Source organism: Penicillium paradoxum (genome assembly GCF_028828445.1).
Source record: "Penicillium paradoxum strain IBT 22861 chromosome Unknown utg000005l_segment0_segment0, whole genome shotgun sequence".
In the NCBI taxonomy this organism is placed as follows: domain Eukaryota; kingdom Fungi; phylum Ascomycota; class Eurotiomycetes; order Eurotiales; family Aspergillaceae; genus Penicillium; species Penicillium paradoxum.
In genome coordinates this window covers 3,506,518-3,525,306 of record NW_026643183.1, presented here as the reverse complement: position 1 = coordinate 3,525,306, position 18,789 = coordinate 3,506,518, and the positions used below count along the sequence as shown (strand labels likewise).

The 18,789-nt window shown below is 48.2% G+C and overlaps 5 protein-coding genes across 5 annotated transcripts; 3 read left to right on the top strand and 2 right to left on the bottom strand.

Moving 5' to 3' along the window:
* Window positions 1–1,426: 1,426 nt before the first annotated feature.
* On the top strand, window positions 1,427–3,552 carry N7457_006259 (fungal specific transcription factor domain-containing protein; the record flags this gene model as incomplete). The annotated part of the gene is made up of 3 exons (XM_057177303.1): window positions 1,427–1,534; window positions 1,581–2,748; window positions 2,804–3,552. The coding sequence occupies 3 exons, from the start codon at window positions 1,427–1,429 to the stop codon at window positions 3,550–3,552; spliced, it is 2,025 nt and encodes a 674-aa protein (XP_057031605.1).
* Window positions 3,553–4,163: 611 nt separating this feature from the next.
* N7457_006258 (arrestin family protein) lies at window positions 4,164–5,587 on the top strand (the record flags this gene model as incomplete). Its single annotated transcript, XM_057177302.1, has 5 exons — window positions 4,164–4,198; window positions 4,293–4,366; window positions 4,414–4,757; window positions 4,810–5,253; window positions 5,309–5,587. Coding segments are annotated over 5 exons (1,176 nt in total), but the record flags the coding sequence as incomplete, so codon positions are not given.
* A 169-nt stretch (window positions 5,588–5,756) lies between these two features.
* On the bottom strand, window positions 5,757–7,162 carry N7457_006257 (DUF2855 family protein; the record flags this gene model as incomplete). Its single annotated transcript, XM_057177301.1, has 2 exons — window positions 5,757–6,912; window positions 6,993–7,162. 2 exons carry the CDS (start codon window positions 7,160–7,162, stop codon window positions 5,757–5,759), a joined length of 1,326 nt encoding a protein of 441 aa, XP_057031603.1.
* A 7,822-nt stretch (window positions 7,163–14,984) lies between these two features.
* N7457_006256 (uncharacterized protein) lies at window positions 14,985–15,264 on the top strand (the record flags this gene model as incomplete). The annotated part of the gene is made up of 2 exons (XM_057177300.1): window positions 14,985–15,134; window positions 15,187–15,264. 2 exons carry the CDS (start codon window positions 14,985–14,987, stop codon window positions 15,262–15,264), a joined length of 228 nt encoding a protein of 75 aa, XP_057031602.1.
* A 191-nt stretch (window positions 15,265–15,455) lies between these two features.
* chs3 (putative chitin synthase activator (Chs3)) lies at window positions 15,456–17,558 on the bottom strand (the record flags this gene model as incomplete). The annotated part of the gene is made up of 1 exon (XM_057177299.1): window positions 15,456–17,558. The coding sequence occupies one exon, from the start codon at window positions 17,556–17,558 to the stop codon at window positions 15,456–15,458; it is 2,103 nt and encodes a 700-aa protein (XP_057031601.1).
* Window positions 17,559–18,789: the final 1,231 nt, after the last annotated feature.

Here is an 18,789-nt window from a genome sequence, read left to right as displayed (position 1 = left end):
ATAGATACCCCGACTATATTTAATAGTAGTATTTAGTACCGATTAGTCTTATATATATAATCTATCTAGAGGACGTAGTGATATTTCCGTAGTAAGGCGAGACTTAATTTATAGATATAAAAAACTATAGTAACTAAGTTATTATCGTTAAGTATATAGCGGTAATACTAGTTACTATAGCTTAGTAGCTCTCGAAGGAGGGCTTATATTAGGGTATCGCCTCCTAGGAACCCGACCTAAAGCTTATATTTCTATATCTATATATCCCTACTCCGTATAGCACTCTCTTACCCTTTTTTCCTTATAATTATAGCGAGTCCGTTAAGAATAATACGGGTAGGGATATACTACTCGAGTTAGGACTTAATCTAGTCCGTATTATCGGAGTATTTAGTATACCGATAGAAGCGGTAAGTTATAGAGGCGGAAGCTTTATAACTACTATATAGCGGGTTAGTGATCTCGAGAACCTAGTGCTAGAGATAACGCCGGTAGCGAGTAGTAAGAGTAAATAGGTAGTCGGTTATACGGGTTAACGTCCTTCGTACTTTCTATAGTATTAGTTAACCCTATAGAGCCTCCTTAGGCTAGTGTTAATAAGATACCCTATAGCGCCTATAGTTATATATAAAAGTGATATTTTTAATATTACCCGAGCCGTCGTTAAAATCTCGTGATTAGCGGGTAGAGAGACTATATCTATAACGGCGGGCGAATTCGTTAATCGCCTTAAATAGTATTATCGGGTTTAGGTATTAACTAGGGGGAGGGGCGGGTATCGTATTATTAGGCTCTGCTTTATAATTATGATTATCGGTATTATAATTATAGGTATCGAAGTCTAAATCCTTATTAACGTCGAACTTAGTATTATTAGCGAAGTCGATAATACGATCGGGGGGGCTTAGTAGCCCGTTATCGTCCTTATCGTCGCTAGTAAACGGCGGTAAGATAGGGGAGAGGCTTATAATATAGAGGACTAGAGAGGAAAATGGAGGCTTTGAGATGTAAGATCGACAGATATTGTAGTAGCGAGATAGCAGCCAAATAGTCCATTGCCGGTGTCTTTGAAAATCAGCATCTGTTTTGAGGTCATATGACCACACAGGAGGGAAGATATCTAGCTGATTAGTATGCACTATGCTATATGATACTACACTCATACGCCAAGAAATACTAGCGTCAACAATATAGCCCTAGCGCTAAGCTTCATCTGTATACAAATGATGAGATTCCTATTATGGTAATCTGCTAACTGTATCGGGATAAGGGGGGGTGGAAGTGGTGTAAAGGGGGGTGGATCGAGGGAGTGGGGGGTCTGTATAGAGGCACCCGCTCCGACGGCTTCGTCTTTCCGCCCCCAAAAGGGCAGATCCCCGCAGTATCGTGTCAGCGAGACGAACCTTCCACATGGAGAGCATCCTCAATGGAGCTAACATTTTTGGTTAGTCGTGATGGCGCAAATGTCAAGAGAGTCCAGACTAGGCGGGCATGTAACTCTTGTCGTCACAAAAAGGTGTCTTCCTCTGTCCGGGTTTGATAGCCCGACCGTATTCGGCGCTACAGGCTGACTCAACTAGAAACGATGTTATCATAACGCTTCCCAGGGCCATTCAGGTATTGAAGCTGCTTCGTCTGACGTCTTGGGTCTTTCGGATAGCCACAGTCCTGCATCCCAGGCCTCAAGGCGAGATCCAGCCGTGCGATGTAGATCTGCATCTCCCCGCAGTGAAAGATTAAGTCGCTCACCGGTTCACATGCCGCCGGGAAATGAAGCTGAATTTTTGGGTATCACCGATTCAGGCACAGTTGCCGACGTTGAACAAGAGTCTCGTCGTTTCGCGTGCGACTCAAACCCCATGGCGACTCTCATGGAACAGAAGGAATCAAGGTTGCAGAAAGGTCAATCCCGAAAAGGCGACGTGGGAGCATGGTTGTGCACTGAAGAAAACACCATTGGGCAAGGTGAAACGACTAGTGCCTTGTCCCGGGAAACACCTGGTATCCATGTTCGTGAGGACAGGCTACCCCCGAAATGGTGCCAAGAGGCCTTGATGGGTATCTATTTTCGTCGGATACATCCGATACTGCCTCTCCTTGATGAGGACAAAGTCCGAGCTCAGTATCGAGAGGGTAGTCTTTCTCAACGGCTTGTACAGACATTATGTCTTGTTGCATCGAAAGACAGCAGCGCAGCTCCTTTCCTATGTCTTGGTTCTGACTCCGGACGACTTCCACTAGAGAGATTCAGCAATATTCTCTATGACGATGTTATGCAAAGTATATCGAGGAGAGCCGGGAAGAAAATCCTCACGATTCAGATCTTGGCGCTTTTGTCACTCCACGAATGGCGCTCCACTGGAACTGAGGATTGTTCTTTGAACCTGGCCCAGGCTATTCACCATGCTCATACTATTGGGTTGCATTTGATGAGGGTAGATCAGCACTCCCATCCACCATCAAACGGTTTGTTCTGGTGTCTGTGGAGCCTAGACCGATGGAACGCTGCTATGAACGGACGACCGCTAATGATACACGACGGAGACATGGGTCAAAGGGTGGATGAAGTTGTGTCAACGTTTCAATCGCCGTTTCGTATCTGGCTGCGAATTGCCGACAGGCTCGGGGAAGCGATCAAATATTACCGACCGATCATGAAAGATGTTGATCAGCATGAACTCGATCTTCCCAGCTTTCAAGAACTTGTAGAACACAGCGAAGCCTGGGACATGGCGCCAGAGCTTCTTGGTATGAGACGCCCCTGCCATTCACTTTCCAAACTATCTAACGCCCAGACCAACAGAAACTCTCGATCTTGTTTATCATTCAGTAATAATTCTCTCGACATACTCCAGTGGCTTACAAGGCCGCTCACGCACACGACTATCCAACATCCGACAGAGCCATTCAATCCTGAGCATCGCGTCAGTCAGTTGCAATCAGGATATTCGGACCTTGCTGCCGGTTCCCATGATCGGTTACACCATCGCACTCGCTTTCTCGGTCACCTACAAACAACTACGAGAAAGCAAATTACCAAGTGCACGCCGCACAGCCATTTCCCAAATCCGCCTCTTTCATCAATGTCTGAAGAAAATCGGTGATACATGGTGGTCGGCAGCTGTGATGACCCGTCTAGGCCAACGAGTGTTGAACAACCTCCAACCCACCATAGATCAGACATGTTCCACAGATCCTGCAATCGATATCACCCGACCAAACTCTCGGCCTGAATTGAGCCATATATCTCCACACTCACTTACCTCGACTGATCAGCTGCAGTTGTCCTCGGGTGTCGACAGTGCGCAGGTGGGAAGACAGGTAGATGTTGAATATCAGAGCGCACATCTTCCCTATGGTCGGCTGGGATCGGACAACCCTTCTGACTTGAATGGCGCAAGCACACCATTTCTGACGGCGACAGAGATTGAGGACTTTGACACATTTTTTGGGAATTTCTTGGATGTCGGGTTGCCAAGCTGTGCAAATGATCAGTTATTGCTGGATCTGGATCTGCCAGACTTTGGGTTCGGCCAAACCAGTCTGGCTTGATAGATGTGGCAAAAAGCCAAAGAACAAATTTAGAGCACAGGTCAGTCACATATATGTTTTCATGCAATGCCAATTTTGTCTTTCTGCAGTTTCATGTTTCTTGTGGCGTAGTGGAATGGATATGTCAAGTTGTATATTCCATGAAATTTCATTCTTGCACAACTAACAACTAAGTTAGCACCTTTCATACAATTTTAAACCATATACTTTAAGATATTAAGTTAAAGTGCATCTACTCTGATCGACCTCTGCGCATTCCCAAGTAGTAGTCATATGATTGTGGGAAGACGCACCTTTATAGATCAAGGATCACCCCTAGCAACTTGGCAAGAAACATCATAACAAGGCATGAAACCTGTTCCTATCTGTAACATACGTAGACAGCATCACAAGAATGTCGGTATTTCCCTGCGTGGCGAAGAGCTGCACTGTCAAAGTCCAATGACCTAGGAAGTAGCCTCCCCGACCCCGTTTAGGAATGTCCGCCCAGGCGCGCCGACATTATAAAGGCGAACAATGCACCATGATCCCATTAGATAGTCGGAACGGAATCAATCCAATCTTCAATTCTAACCTATTTATTTAAATCATTATTGTACTTTCTTTCGATCATGTTCCGCACGCCCATTACCAGCTCTGAGTTAAGGTAGGAGTGGTTCGGCCTGTTCATTTCTTCTCTCCCATACATTTGACACATATTTCATCTAGACTCGATCAATCGTGCATTTTCATATCACAAGACAGGCATCCATTGTCGGTGACTGGGAGATTCAATCTCTCTCTCGCGCAGGATGCCACGGTCAAGAGTATCAAAGTGAGATTGCGCGGAACAATGGCAATGTGAGAAAAATTCCACTTCAGCGTTCGATAAATACCTTCTTACGCCTGATTCCAGTCCTCTTGATGGAATCATGGGACCAGAGAGTCGTGAACTTATCACGTTCGCGCGAGACCAGGCTCTAGCCTCGTCAAGAACTCTCAATGCGTTTCGAATGCCAGCAGGCGACCACGCATTCCTATTCGACATCCCAATACCAAATAAGATCTTCGAAACAGTTACTGGTCCAAGACACCAATACCACACATATTGTGTCCAGGCTGTGATCGAACGACGCCTCAAGAGCGATTTCGTGGTGTCACAGCCTATTAGGATTTACCAGGTTTCCGACTTGGAAACGACCTATTTAAGACCTCATTGTCCACTAGTTAGTTCATTTTCTTGGAAACGTTGAATGACTGATGACTGAGGTTATTTAGACAATCGAGGGTCACTCGGCTCAAGATATCCAGTATTGCATCTCAATCCCTGACCGCAATGTTCCCTTCGGGTCTACATTTCCGGTGGAATGCTGGTTTGCACCGTTAATGAAAGACACGAAGCTCAGCAGTGTTACGATCAAAGTTGTTGAGAAACAGACTGCACGGTTAGAAGCTACTGCTTCGGAATCAGTGCGACATAATGTACGGTTTCTCACTACAGCGCACAGTGAATCGGTTTTCCGCAAGGCGATCGACTTCTCGCAGAGGGATGAGTCGGTTGATGATTTTGCAGAACTTGAATGGCGCTTTAGTACGCCTGTCAGTCTGCCAAAGAACTTCGATGCCTGCTCGCAGAGTATCGCAAGCAAATATATCAAGATCACCCATGAGTTGATCGTCACAGCTGAATTCGGGAATGAGGCAGGACATGTAACAGCCAAGGTATGTGAAAAGAAACTCCCTAGCAATTGTTCGTCGGTAGCTGACTAGAACTCAGATCACAGAAACCCTGCCTTTTAAGGTACACATGACGCTGAATCTACCTGGAGCTGAAGCGGCTGGTCGTAGGCCAAACCATGAATGCATACAGGGCAACCAAAATCCTCCTCCAGCTTACAACGAGCATTTCTCAGACCTCGTTGTGTTGGCATCTACTCAGCTGTCTCTATGCGAACATCCAATGCTCGCAGAGATTACCTCCGCACGGTCTTCTAGTGAACAAAGTGCCACTGACCAAAGTGTGGACCCTTCCCCCGATACGAGGAAGCCATATCGTGTAGCTGAACACCTACCGTTTTGCTGCTTTATTGGCATTCATTCTGTGTTCTTTGGACTGAATCGCAGGCCTAGCAGACAGATATGGTCCAACGCGACGCGCTGGGCTCTATCACAAAATATCTCGCATTCGTTCTGTTATGTACTTTGTTCGAACTAATCAACATCAATTATTGCATCTTGTAGACCAAGCCCTCCTCAGGTCCCACTTGTCCATTGCACAATTTCTCCCAACCGCCCTCAACACCATCATCACCAGAAACACCATGGCCAAACGAAATCTGCATCCCCGGCACGCTCAAGTGTCGGTCGTCTAACCATTTCTTCCATTCTGCATCCCGGATTGCAAAGTAAGCCGCCACATCTTTAGACTCAAGAATGGTGTCCTGAACACTAGATGTATTGTATTGGACCTTCCCAAGCTTCGCCATCGCCGCTCTCCCAGCAAGCAACTCCTCAGTCGAGTAAACTTTCTGCTCATTACCAACCTGGACGATAACAACCTTGCAAGCCTCCAACTCCAAACGACCCTTAATCATAGAAAGCACATCATCAAGCGCATTCCCCCGGCCACCAAAATCAACAATAACAATCTTCTCAGGCTTCCGACTAACCAACCACTCCGCCGACTCCTCAGACCCAATATCCCCATACCCCACAGCCTTCGACGGAACAGAAGTGGCCAGATTCCGATCCGCCTCCGCAATACGTGACACAGATGATGTCACCTGGAACAGACCCAGGGGAGCCGATGCACCCGGTTTTCGCGAGACGTAGTACGAAAAGACACGGGCCGTTTTCGTCGACGCGGCCAGGTTGACAACGACAGCAGATGACAAGTCCCCGTCAGCCAGGGTCCACTGCAACCCCGCGCCATCACCGAGTGGATGGATAGGCTTTGTGTCTGTACTAGACGAGAAGACATAATCGCTCAGCACGAACCCGGCCACTCCGCCGAGGAACAGCGCGGTCCAGGCCATGCGGTCCAGCTCGTCCCGCGCAGCGTCTGAGCGGGGTTTGGGCTCGGAGGTGAGCGCGGAAATCGGGGTTGAGGTTGGGGTTACTGTGTAGCGGTTGTACAGTGGCATGAGGTTCTGGCGATGATCGCTGGTTTCAATCCAGTGGCCTTCTGGGGTGCCGCGTTGGAGTTTCAAATCGGTCGCTGTGCTGGTTGTCGGCCAGAAGCCCCAGAGCAGAGTACCTTGGGCGAGTTCGGGGATTGTGCTCTCTTCTACTGTTGCATAGCCCCATGCTGGTACGATTCCCCATGCTGAGGGGTCGTTGTATGGAGCGGGATAGTTTTCAGAGACCGGGTATGCATCCCACCTGCGAGGAATTAATGTGATGTTCATGTCTTATCTTTGGGTAACAGTTTTGGATTTCGGTTCAGATTGATGTCAGCATACCAACGTAAAAACCCGCCCATTAAGGCATAGGTCAAATTGTTCGACGTGAGGCTGATCAGCGTGGTGCGGATTCGCACGGAGGAATCTGCCAGTTCGCCCGGGGCAGCGGCTTCGACGTTGAAGCTTGCATGCTGGCGATTATCCAGCTTCGAGACAACATGAACACCCATGGTTTTATGAGCTGAGTGAGAAAGCGACTGATCAGAAGAAGCTGATGGTTTCTTTTAAGTCCACTGATTACTGATCAGCCGCGACGATCATCCGGCGGCGAACCCCGCCAACTGTGACAATCTGACCGGCTGATGAACGGTGCTTTTCGTATGTTTGGTCGAATAATGATGCTCGCTGCGGGGAACGTCAAACCAGTATTCTGTAACTACTCACCCTTTGTATAATATGATGTCGAGGTATTCGTGCCTCTATACAAATTGAGCGGGCGTTGGAGGGGTCTATCTACTTTGAGACGAATACTCAACATGACTATATGGATCTCTCTGCTCAAGTCCCGGTTTGTATTTAGAGACCTAACTAAGGACATGAAAAGAGGATCCCTGATTTTCCACATCCTGTCAGATGCCTCGCAGTCGAGCATCTTGTCTTATGCGCGGTCCTTCATCATATTCTTTGTCATGAATGCTGCCTGTGTTCCCCCAGTACCAGTCATGTCTTGATCTTCCTCATCTTCTTCGAACATCTAATTTGGGTGAGTCCTGTTCACAGATACCGTAAGTCATTTGTAACAATCGAGGGCTCACAGGTGCCACTTACTCACAGCTATCAGTAATCCCTGCTGCAATCCGAAGATTTGGCGGCACCGTTTCCATTCATTCCCTTCAGGGTATTTAATAGGAATGATCTAGAGGTCTTGAGAGAGCGCAATTACTCACGAATGGCAGCACGTTGATGAAGCATCTCGTTCTGGCTGCGGTTTTCATTGGGGATCGAAACATGTAGCATAGAAATCTTATGAAACGCTTTAGGGCGTTCTGGTTAGAATATAGTTAGTAGTTGGTAGTCGCTATGGGTGATGTGTGGAATTCACTATACTCGAGTCTCCTATGAGGCATCTCATGCCTAGTGTCTCTTCTCCGGACGTGTCCAAGACTTCAAGTTCCCAGCAGAAAGCATTGGTCAGTACCAATAAGTGATATAGGTTCAACGAAGAAGGTTTGTTCGCTTCGATCCATTTATATAGAGAATCACTTCGTCAAAAGTAGACATTTTTGTCGCGACCGTAGCTGAGAGGGAGGGTTAGAGTCTGGTGTATAAGGTGGTAACCTGTCATGACAATCACTGAGTTGTTATAGTGAGCTTTTGGGAAATGTTTAGTGGATTAAGATACTTGTTTTGTGTAAGCAGTGCTAAGCTCACTTGCCCTCACATCGGGAGACGTTATCCTGCTATGGGATGTGGTGTGACTCAAAAATGCTGTTTGTGAAAGAGCGATCTGCTGGTTTATATACCAGGGGGTAGTACGGAGAAGCCGAACAGGTACAGTGACCAAGTTAAAGAGGTTATTGATAGGGAAACAGAGGTTCCTCCACGGGTACAAAACCGCATAGCGCTCAGGGGAATATATAATAAGTAGATCTCCAAAGGATGAAGAAGAGAATATTAACAAACTTATCCTCCAACTCATCGGTGCTTGAATCATGTGCCAACTGACAGATATATAACTGGAGCATCCGCCTTTCCTTGCTCCATTCATCTATCTCCCACTTCAACACTTCTTATTATACCACTCACCCTAATTATAAAATTTATCTGGATATATCCCGATTCAATCAACCGCATTTCGCAGAAGATGTATTCAAACACCAACCTACGCCATCTCAATTATCACCTCATCGCGACCCCAAACCTTGACGGTTACAAGGCAACAAGAACCAACGGACCCCAAAATGTCGCCAGATATATAATATCCGAGGTAAACTTCGCACGTGTATGGGTAATATTGCAGCTAACAACAAAAATCGCGCTTCAGTTCACACAATAGACCGCTTCTCGAGGAGATTCCATCTCGCACGGCAGAAGAGGTTCAAAGCTCGTTTTTATTACGTATTGCCTCATGAACTGGGGAGCATGGCCAATACAATGCCGCTATAACGGAAATCGAGCTTTTCTTTACCACAAACAAGCGATTTATCGATGGCGATCAAGCCTCATTGCTGGGAGTCCTTGTGCTGAGGTTGTCGAGATCAAATTGACAAGAGCGAGCGGGAAAGGGAGTGAAGAAAACCGATCCAACAGATCAGTGGGCTGGTGGATGGTTGTGAGTTTGTTTTATTCTCCGGTTACGATCTGTGGTAACCGATGGCTTCTAGAGAAAGAGTTCATTTACGTCCACGAGGGCAATCGGCAGGTGTAAATGGCTTCATCATGGTCCTGGGATCCCTTTTGAGCTTGTTTCAATTTCCTGGAGATCTGACACGCCAAGATATGGCCGTCATGGGTCCATTGAACCGCGATGGGATGTCCCAAATTCTTCGGTGTGTACGATTACCATGCGACAGATAGATCTACCCACACTTACAAGCTGTTAAGTAGAGCGACCGAAGACATATGATATGCGAAAACTGGGATTGAAAGTGATGATATTTCAGCAAGCTAGCTAGCTAATGAAGCGGTTGAACTTGGTCCCGGCGACAAAGACCGCTCCGGAACGACCATAGGTAAAAACACCAGAGTCCACTCTTCGCTTGACCCGAAACTGAAGACAAGTAGACGGACAACCAGAAATATTGAGGAAGCAAGTGTGAAACTCTTGTGAAAGATTTCAGCTGGAACCCCCCCCCATCACATGTTGGGCCTTCCCGTTCATCGCTGGCACATGACGGATATAATTCTCGGGCAGAACGGCTTTGTCCCAGAATACTAGCTGGTGTTTTCCATCGCACGGGAAGCGCTCTGAGGAACGCCGAGAGGTATTGCGAGATGTGTCTCGCCGGTAGAAGAAAGAAGGAAGAGAATGGGAGGTAGAGAACTGAGATTCCCGGTGCCTTCAAATTCTTGATTCCGTATCGAGAATTTGGGTTTCCGTCCATTTCCTGTGCATTCACTTCTCTGACTGGTGGCTAGTTTTGCCCTCATTAATCTATCCCTATTCTTTAGTAGGCATATTGGCTCGTGAACCGCAGTATGTTCATGCCTAACGATTGAATCAAGACTGGGTGAGCATTGGGAACTTTTGTCATAAAGCTTTCCAGGGTTGGGGATTGAGTCTTCCAGTCTGCCTCCATGCCAAGAAGCAAGTTGAGTCGAAGTAGTGAAATGTAGGGACTCTTCTTTTAAGTGACCAGTAAATGTGTAACCATTTAGCAAATGCCACGTTCTCTTCCTCTAGCTTTTCCTTGCGCGGTTCAATCGCTCAAAACTGCTTCTTTGGATGAGTTGTTATGTTGACTCGGTAGATGATCTGTTCCAAGCATCTGAGCATATCGTAGTCCGATATCGCTGGTAACTGCTCATATGCGACGTCGATCATCATCACCGGCCCGCCGCTTCATTCTCACTTAGCAATCTCCTTTCTCCATCAAGAGTATGGGAGCGGGACCTGGTCCGCTTGATATAGATTGCTAGCACCTGGAAACAACAGAGCCCCAGGGATGGGTGTTATGAAGGCAGTGACAGACCTCAGTCGGAAACTCATGTCAATGAGGCATTCGGCCATCATTTTGTCGTAGCCTCTGCGTCAACAGAGCAGCCCCCGTTGATATCCCACCGCGCCTGGAGAGTTTGGCTGGTAGATTTCTCCTCGCCTTTTTCAAGAGACAGCAATTTTGACGGACGTTTGGCAGTTGTGGGAACAAAGTGCTCGAACCTTGATCAATTCACATTCCAGCTAAGAAGCACCAGGAGTGCAAGGAACGTTTTCACAGATAGAGCTCAACCCCTAGATAGTAGGCGAGGGACATGGAGACACGTGAGTCATGCTCGGGGCCTACTTGTACATAGGGAGATGAAGCAGGTAGATCGGATTCATGTCGTTTGATCATAGTTGCATCTGGGTTCCGATTCCAGATCTCCTTCGTCTCATCATTTCAGAGAAAGCGAAGGTGCTCCATAGCTAGCAGCTCTTTGGGTAGATGAGCAGCTGCTGGCAGCTTGCTGGTATCTCTTGTCCAATCCAGTGGCTCGATGTGTGTCCATGGCGGTAATGAATGCTCAACATTCCAGTTGAGAGATATCCGCCTATCCCTCGCAATATCTAGATAATTGGTGATTGCCTGCCTTCTGGGCAACTTTTGATGATGTAGCATGCAGCTGCCTCTCCAAGATATGATGGTATCGATGATAACAGGGCAATTGAGGCGAGAGTCTGTTAGATCCCTTCTGCGGACCAGCAAATTTTCGTTGGGTTTAGACAATGGGTTTTGTAGCTTCATCAGCTCGTATGTCGACGCGTGGACTAGCGAGGAACTGCCCAAACTCCATATTCATTTTAGTGGTCTTAATCAGCAGCCACCTTCGGGTTCAATCTCCATTTTGAAATCTCGACAGACATCACCGTGCCAGTCGCTATGGTATGCATGTTCACCATCACTGTGCCAGTCACTATGGTATGCATGTTCACCACCACAGATCCCATGTCATATGGTGATGATAAAGTAAATGAACACAGAAGATTAATATTGATTCAGCATCATGGGACGTGTTGTATCGGTCCCCTAGTCCAGTAGGGGAAGGCTTTTGTAGGTTTTTTGTCAGACCCGCCCCCCTTCTGGGGCACAATTTCCCAAGATTTGAGAATGAATCTTTGTTGATAGCTCTCTCATCCGATCGATGTCTCTCATTACTCTCTCCATTTCCTTGTTTAGCCCTCAGTCTCGAGGATAGCATCTCTCTTCTCATCTAGATCGTCATTTCAGATTCAATGGATCCATTTCGCGGAAATGCAACAGGTCTCGGTCTTGCCGTGCTACCAGAGATGGACATTCATGTCTGCGAGCCATATGCGAGATATAGGCTCTTTTCAATACTCATGCCACGTATGAACCGGATATGCTTCCTCTGCGTGACTCTCGCTGTGGATGGTTCTGTTTGTGTGTAATTCCGGCAACTATATCCCATCTCGATGAGATGAAGAACGAATTTTCACCTCGGATCAGCGCTTGATTATTGGCTTCGCCTGATTCCACCTTTCTGAGGACCTCAGCAATTCCCTCCCTGCTGCAATCTAGCCACATGAGGGCAAACTTTACCCAGACAAAACATGTCTCGTAACAGAGTCCAGTCAAGAAAGCAATTCCAGAGGCGTGTTTGCTTTTCTGTACTGAATGTGCGATTTGAAGAGGAAATGAGAGCATCCAATGCTGAGCACCTCCAAACAACGCATCTCCATGTGGAGCTGCTAGCATCGAGTTGTTTTGTTGAGTTTCAATTGCCCTTATTGGTCTTATTGTGTCGAATCCACTCAGACGGCTCGGATAAGAGTTGTCAAGAAAGTAGATTGGGATTATAACGGGTCCAGCAACGGAACTGGATTGACAGTAACCATCCAGCCTTTTCGGAGCCATATGATATGTCATTGATTCCCAAATTGGAAGTAATATGACCAATAACAGAAACGGTCAAGGAGAAGATAATTAGCTAGCTGGGCCACGGCGGGCCCATCGGCATGGTAGTCACCTGAGAGTGATTGGCGGTGTTCATCGTCCAGAAATCGCTCTTGATGTGGCATGCAATGTTTTGTGGCCGGTGGTTTTTGTTTCGGCCCGAGCGACCACTTTAAAGATTGTCACGCCAAGTACAAGCCAGTTTTGGAGATTTCTCATCTTCCTCACTTTGCCACGCGCAAGGTGATACAGTCAGCAAGATTTCTCATGTGGAGATGCTCAGTTAAGTCATTACATTTATGCAGCAAACAGCTCTGATAGGTCAGGCAGCCCATATGATGGTTTGATGAGAGAGGTAGATTGATGTGAGCTCAATTTGGCACATGATTCTAGCCCTGAAACCGTGTAAATTAGCATCTGATCTTTACAAGGATATCCCGATCTCATGTCTTACAATCTCTTCAAACAGCTCCATACACATATTGAGCGGCGATGAGGTGGGCAGATTGGACGCGGCCAACATGACCAGTGTGTCACGCATCGAACGCAAAGCCCCGAAAATAGCGTAGGCAATGGAAAGCATCCCCCCAGAATCCGTGTCACGGTCAAAAATAAACTGCATGAATCCAAACTCAGATTTGAACTTCCGACTTGGAAACTATCAGCTTTTCCGAAGCAGCCAGCACATGGGGGCGCTGTATTGAAAGCTGAGCGAAGGCGACGCTCCATATGGATAGTCACCTTGTACTCCAGCTTAGACAAGGGTTGGCAAGCGGCCACCGTAGGGATGTTTGTGAAAAGGTGACTTGACTTGGGCAAGTTAGAAGGTACCCGTTGATGCATACTTTTCTGTTGACGTTTGAGGTCGTGGAGAGACCGACGCAGGGTGGATATTGCCGCTGTGTATGTCTGTCACCCGGCTGGCGAGTCAGGGTCCGATAGCCTTAGGGTAAAATCCGAACAGGATGAGAAAGATGACCGTGGGGCTATAGACAATGGTTTCCCACTAAACAGAGAAGTCAGACATGAGCCAAATGAAGTGAGACGCAGGATAAATTCCAGGTACATACATACCTAGACAAGGGACAATTTGTAGGGTTTTTTCCAGACCCGTGGAACCTCCCGAAACTTAGAAGACGAAGTACGGCGGGACACCGGCGCCATGGGCAACAAGGAAACAGCCCCGTTGTACATGGGGAATTGAAGCCTAAGCCACCATTTGTTTTTGGCAAGTGAGAGGAATCACGCCACGCAAAAGCCCAGTCCCACGTCGTATGACTCTAACTTTCATTTTGTGCGTGTAAGAAGGCCCAGTAGGATGGAAACGGACATCCTTTGGCTTTTTATCAAGCAGAGGGAAAGGATAGGAACGTTGATGAAATGGGGCACCGGGATGATGATAGGAAGGAATCTCTGAAATACCCTCTCGTTTCCTTTTGATGGGATAGAAGGAAAAGCATGAGGACTTTAACAAAAGAGGTCCCCGGGAATACGAAGGAGACGGCCTCTGTATCGCCCTTTTGCTTTCTTATGATGCGATAGGAAGGGAAAGCATGAGGACTTTAACAAATGGGGGCCCCGGGAGGATGAGGAAGACGGCCTCTGTATCGCCCTTTTGCTTTCTTATGATGCGATAGGAAGGGAAAGCATGAGGACTTTAACAAATGGGGGCCCCGGGAGGATGAGGAAGACGGCCTCTGTATCGTCTTTTGCTTTCTTATGATGCGATAGGAAGGGAAAGCATGAGGACTTTAACAAATGGGGGCCCCGTTGGGGATAAAGTGAAGGGGGGCGAGAGGCGACGAAGGGAAGAGCGAAGGGGCCCTTCATCTGGTATTTAAGTCACGCCAAACGCTGCAAACAATGGCAGGATCCGTCTCTTGTTTGATAAATGAGGAAGGCGCGTCTTGGTGGTTGTAGTTTCCGCTTTGGGACATTGGCCAACTCTATATTCCCAAGATCTGACATCCCTCACGAGACGGTGCAATTTGAACTTGAAAGGTTCGGACTAAAATGTACCATGTTCAACTGGAAGTGCTCTTTCTCTATATCATGAGATCTACGAACTACGAATACACAAAGTAATGAAAGGTGAAAATGATATCTATAAACCTAGAATGATATTCGAGAGATGTCACGTGACCGCATTTTCCGTCAAAACTCAGCAACATTAAGAGATAACACACTATAATATGCAAAGATAGACACTATGATAGTAATAGAATGAAACATGAGACTCAAAGTAGAAAATGGTACCACAAAAGCACCTGAAATAAGATAAACATTGTAAGCAAGAATCCCCACTAACACAAACATAGCGCATTGTATAACGCCGCCGAGAAGGAAGGAGTGAAGTTCAGACCCATGGAAAATTAGCATCAGAACGCAGAAGAAGGAATGCAGGAACAAAAATAGCCACGCAGATGGCTGACACGAGATGCAAGATGAGGCGCGAAAGGACAGTGGTATGAACAAGTCGAAATGCAGGAAGATAGCGCGGGGATTTCAATATGGCATGTTAGATGGAGATCAGATCGCTGGTGGAGAAACGGATAAGTTCACGCTCGTGCTGAAGCTGCGCATGAGTGTATGCAGGAGGTAGGAGGTGGAGTGAGATTATGTATGTATTAGCGTCGTAGCCTGGTTTGATGATTGGTAGTGCAGTGTGTGCATTTGCGGTTCGTTTTGCTTGGGAAGAGAAGGGCCAGGCTGGGTGAGAGTGCAAATATGCGTCCCGTAGATCGTGGGAACAAATCAGGTCATAAATGGTGTTTGAGGCGAGACTAGAAAATGACAAAGCGTTTCTGTTTGACGGGCTTGTCGGCTTCCGTTTCTGGGGAATCGTAAAATTAGCCTTGGGAACCTGGAGTGATTCAAAATAGCGGGAGTATGAAAAACTAGATGGCTGTCACTTACCCTGGCCTTGAGCTGGATTCTGGTCCTTGCGATCAGATTTCCTGAGCCGGCCATTGCGAGCCGCTCCATTACGCCCAGTCTGCAAGGGATGCGAACCCTCTGCTGCAGCCCGAATTGTCGCAATGCGATGCTTAGCCCGCTCATCGCCTTGGTCGGCGGCCTTGACGTACCAGACATTGGACTGGAGGGGATCACGGCGGCAGCCAATGCCCATTTCAGTAAAGTAACCGACAGCATACTCAGCCTTCGCAAGACCAAGATTCGCTGCACGAAGGGCCCACTCATACGCCTCGTTTTCATCCTTTTCGAGAACAGGCTCCGCACCGACGAGATACCACGCACAGAGCGCCATCATGGCAACTGGATGTTCCTTTTGCGCAGCAGTGGTGTAGAAATGAATACTGAGGGCGGGATCACGCGGACAATTAAGCTTGCCGTGCTCGTAGGCATCGCCAAGACGATAGCAAGCTTCGGCATGGCCCAGTTCCGCGGACTTGGTGAATAGTTGAGCTGCGTACGTAGCATCAGGGAAGACATCATCTCCAAAACCATTCTCGTGCAACACACCGAGCTCGTATGGCCCCGAGTTGTACTGCGTATCTGCGGATTCAGTCGCACGCTTCAGCCACTTGATGCCCTCGCGGTACCGCTTGCCAAGTCCCATATCGCCGGCAAGACAAGCGTTAGCCATACGCATCATAGCACCAGGATGGTTCTTCGACGCTGCCTGGCGGTAGAACTGCACCGCGCGGCCGCCATCGGCGCGAGTGCCCCAGCCGAACTCGTAGCACAATGCTGTGCGGTAGCAAGCCTCGACATGGCCGTGTTTGCTGGCTGCGAGGAAAAGCGGGAAAGACCGGTCATGGTCTTCAACGCCTTTGTTAAACAGGCCTGACGCGTAACCATCGCCCAGGTAGTATTGTGCGAATGGATAGCTACGATCTGCAAGACGCTGTAAAATAGCCTTTGATTCACGGAGGAGACGGGCGCGGGTGATGGGGCTGGAGTCTTCGAGGTCCACAGCGGGCATCTCGCGCATTGAGTTGATCATGAACACAGCAAATTCGTACAGCACTGTTGGCTCGTCGGTCTTCTTTACGTTCGCTAGATACATCTCGAATGTCTCTTTATGACTGAGCAGGGATGCATTGTTGCCAACGACGGCCTTCAGGCGCGAGTTGTCAAATTGCGCTGTTGGGCCCGGTTGTGGGTATGATGTGTTGAGCAGATTTAGGAAGGAGGTAGACCGATTCTCAGGGGTTCCACCTGAGTTGCGTGAAGAGGGTCGCGCATGCAGGTACGGCGATGCAGATAGGTTTCTTCGGTGGCCCTGGCCTCCGAGATCCGAGTTTGATGAGTATGCCGAGAGAGGGCGCGCAAGCCTTGATCGGCGCATGGCCAGCTTATCGGTCGAGCCAGGTGTGGTATCCCCAACATTGAGGGCCTGTTTACCGGCCGATTTTGCGGTGGGTTGTTGCTGATGGTGATATGCCAAAGGTTCATAGCCGTCCGACGCGTGCGCCGCGCTATCTAAGCTTCCCCGCGAAGAGCTGTTATAGCTCTGAGCCCCGTGCTCCAAAGAGGAGCCGCTCTTTTTTGGGTTATCTTGTGCATCATCTTTCAGCGGCTCTACCACGGGCCACGTTCCACTGCCCGCCGGCGTATGACCGTATGAATGTGCCCGTATGTGCTGCGAAGCCCGCATTGAGTCTCGCCGTGGCGGATAGGCAGGATTCCAGCTCTGCTGAGGTGGCTGGACGGGGTCATCGAGCGATATGTCTGCGAACTCGGTGAGCTCAAATTGTGGCGTGGTGGGACCACTGTATGCGCCGTCAATCCGGGCGGTCGATGCCGGCGGAAGTTCTGCGCCATAGTCAAATTTGACTGTTGAGCGCGGCGAGTTTTGAATCCCCGAGGTTTCGGATTGCAATGCAGGAGATGAGACGACCTTGCGGCTGAGCTGCAAGCTCTGCGGCCGCTTCGGGATAGTCCGGGGTGTTGTTTCGTGCGCTGGGGTGAATTGGGGTGAAGATCGGAGGTAAGCTGGTGGGGGAGAAGGCAGCGCCTGGCGGTATACTGGGGCAGGACTCGCCATGGTGGAGTAACGCGTCACGTCGTGCGCGGATGGGGAAGATCAGCGTGTTGATTCAATAACGAGCGACAAGTCAAGAAGTGTTCATACAATAGCGACCAATACGGCACTTGTATGGAGAAGCCGAGTTTCGGACCTGGAGAAAGCGAGGGTTGAGTTGGGGATGGCCCCGTTCAAAGAGTGGACCACACGGGGACGCTATTGAACATCAGACAACTGTCAAGCAAACAGGTGGCCACGACTCACGAGAAGACTCAAAAATCAGGAAAAGCGAAAGACTATTAAGAGATGAGGCGAGGGGCAAGAGAAACAGTTTCAAAGACACCGGTAGAAAAAGTAGGGTCCCACTTACTCCGTACAGTCGTCGCTAGTTCCTTTCAAATAGTACTTTCTGTTTATTTTTTCTTCTTTCTTCTTTATTGTTTAATGGCTATTCTTTGTTTTTTTTATGAGCATTATTCTATACCTCGATTCGATCAGACAAATGAGAACGCATCTGGTGGAGTGGAGTATGAATCTATTCTTATGGTCTGCACAGAGATCTGATGTCCTCGTATAACCTACCCAAAGCCCAACCCAATAAACAAAAGGGATGCCTATAGGAACCGCTGCTGTGTCCATTGGCGTCCCACCAGGTCTGACATTCTCCACTTCTCTTGGTGCGGAGGCCGAACAGTCCTTCCGAGACATGCCATAGTCTATCTAAGAATACCCTCCTGCGTCCGTAGCATTCATGACTTGGCCGCGCATAAGACATAGGCTGGTCCAGTCCAATACATTCTACACGGTGAAGACACAATGCAAATTCCTGGAGAAGAAAATGTGGAGACGGTAGGCTGGGGCATAACTCTAAGTGCATTTTGTGTTAGGCGCATATTTAGAGTCCGACCTTTCCGGGGCTCCGTGCGTGGCAAGAGGCACTTAAAACAGCCGGACGGAGTACTCCGTACGAGTTGAATGAGCCTCTTGAAGTATCCCGTATAGACCATGTCCTCTGTAGACGCCCCCAGAGCCTCCATACTCGTACCTGGAACTTCATAAGAAACCGTAGAGTCAATTGGCATGGTCTCAGCACTGTCTCCTAGTTCGAAACAGAGCGGCTTAAGGCAAGCCTAACCGAGATTAACGATATAACGCCTATCATTCCTATTTCCAGTTGGTCTTAGTCTCTGCCGAACGGGAGAAAAGGAGAAAACAGCCGCCAATGGAGTCCACCGTAACGCATCCGGGTACA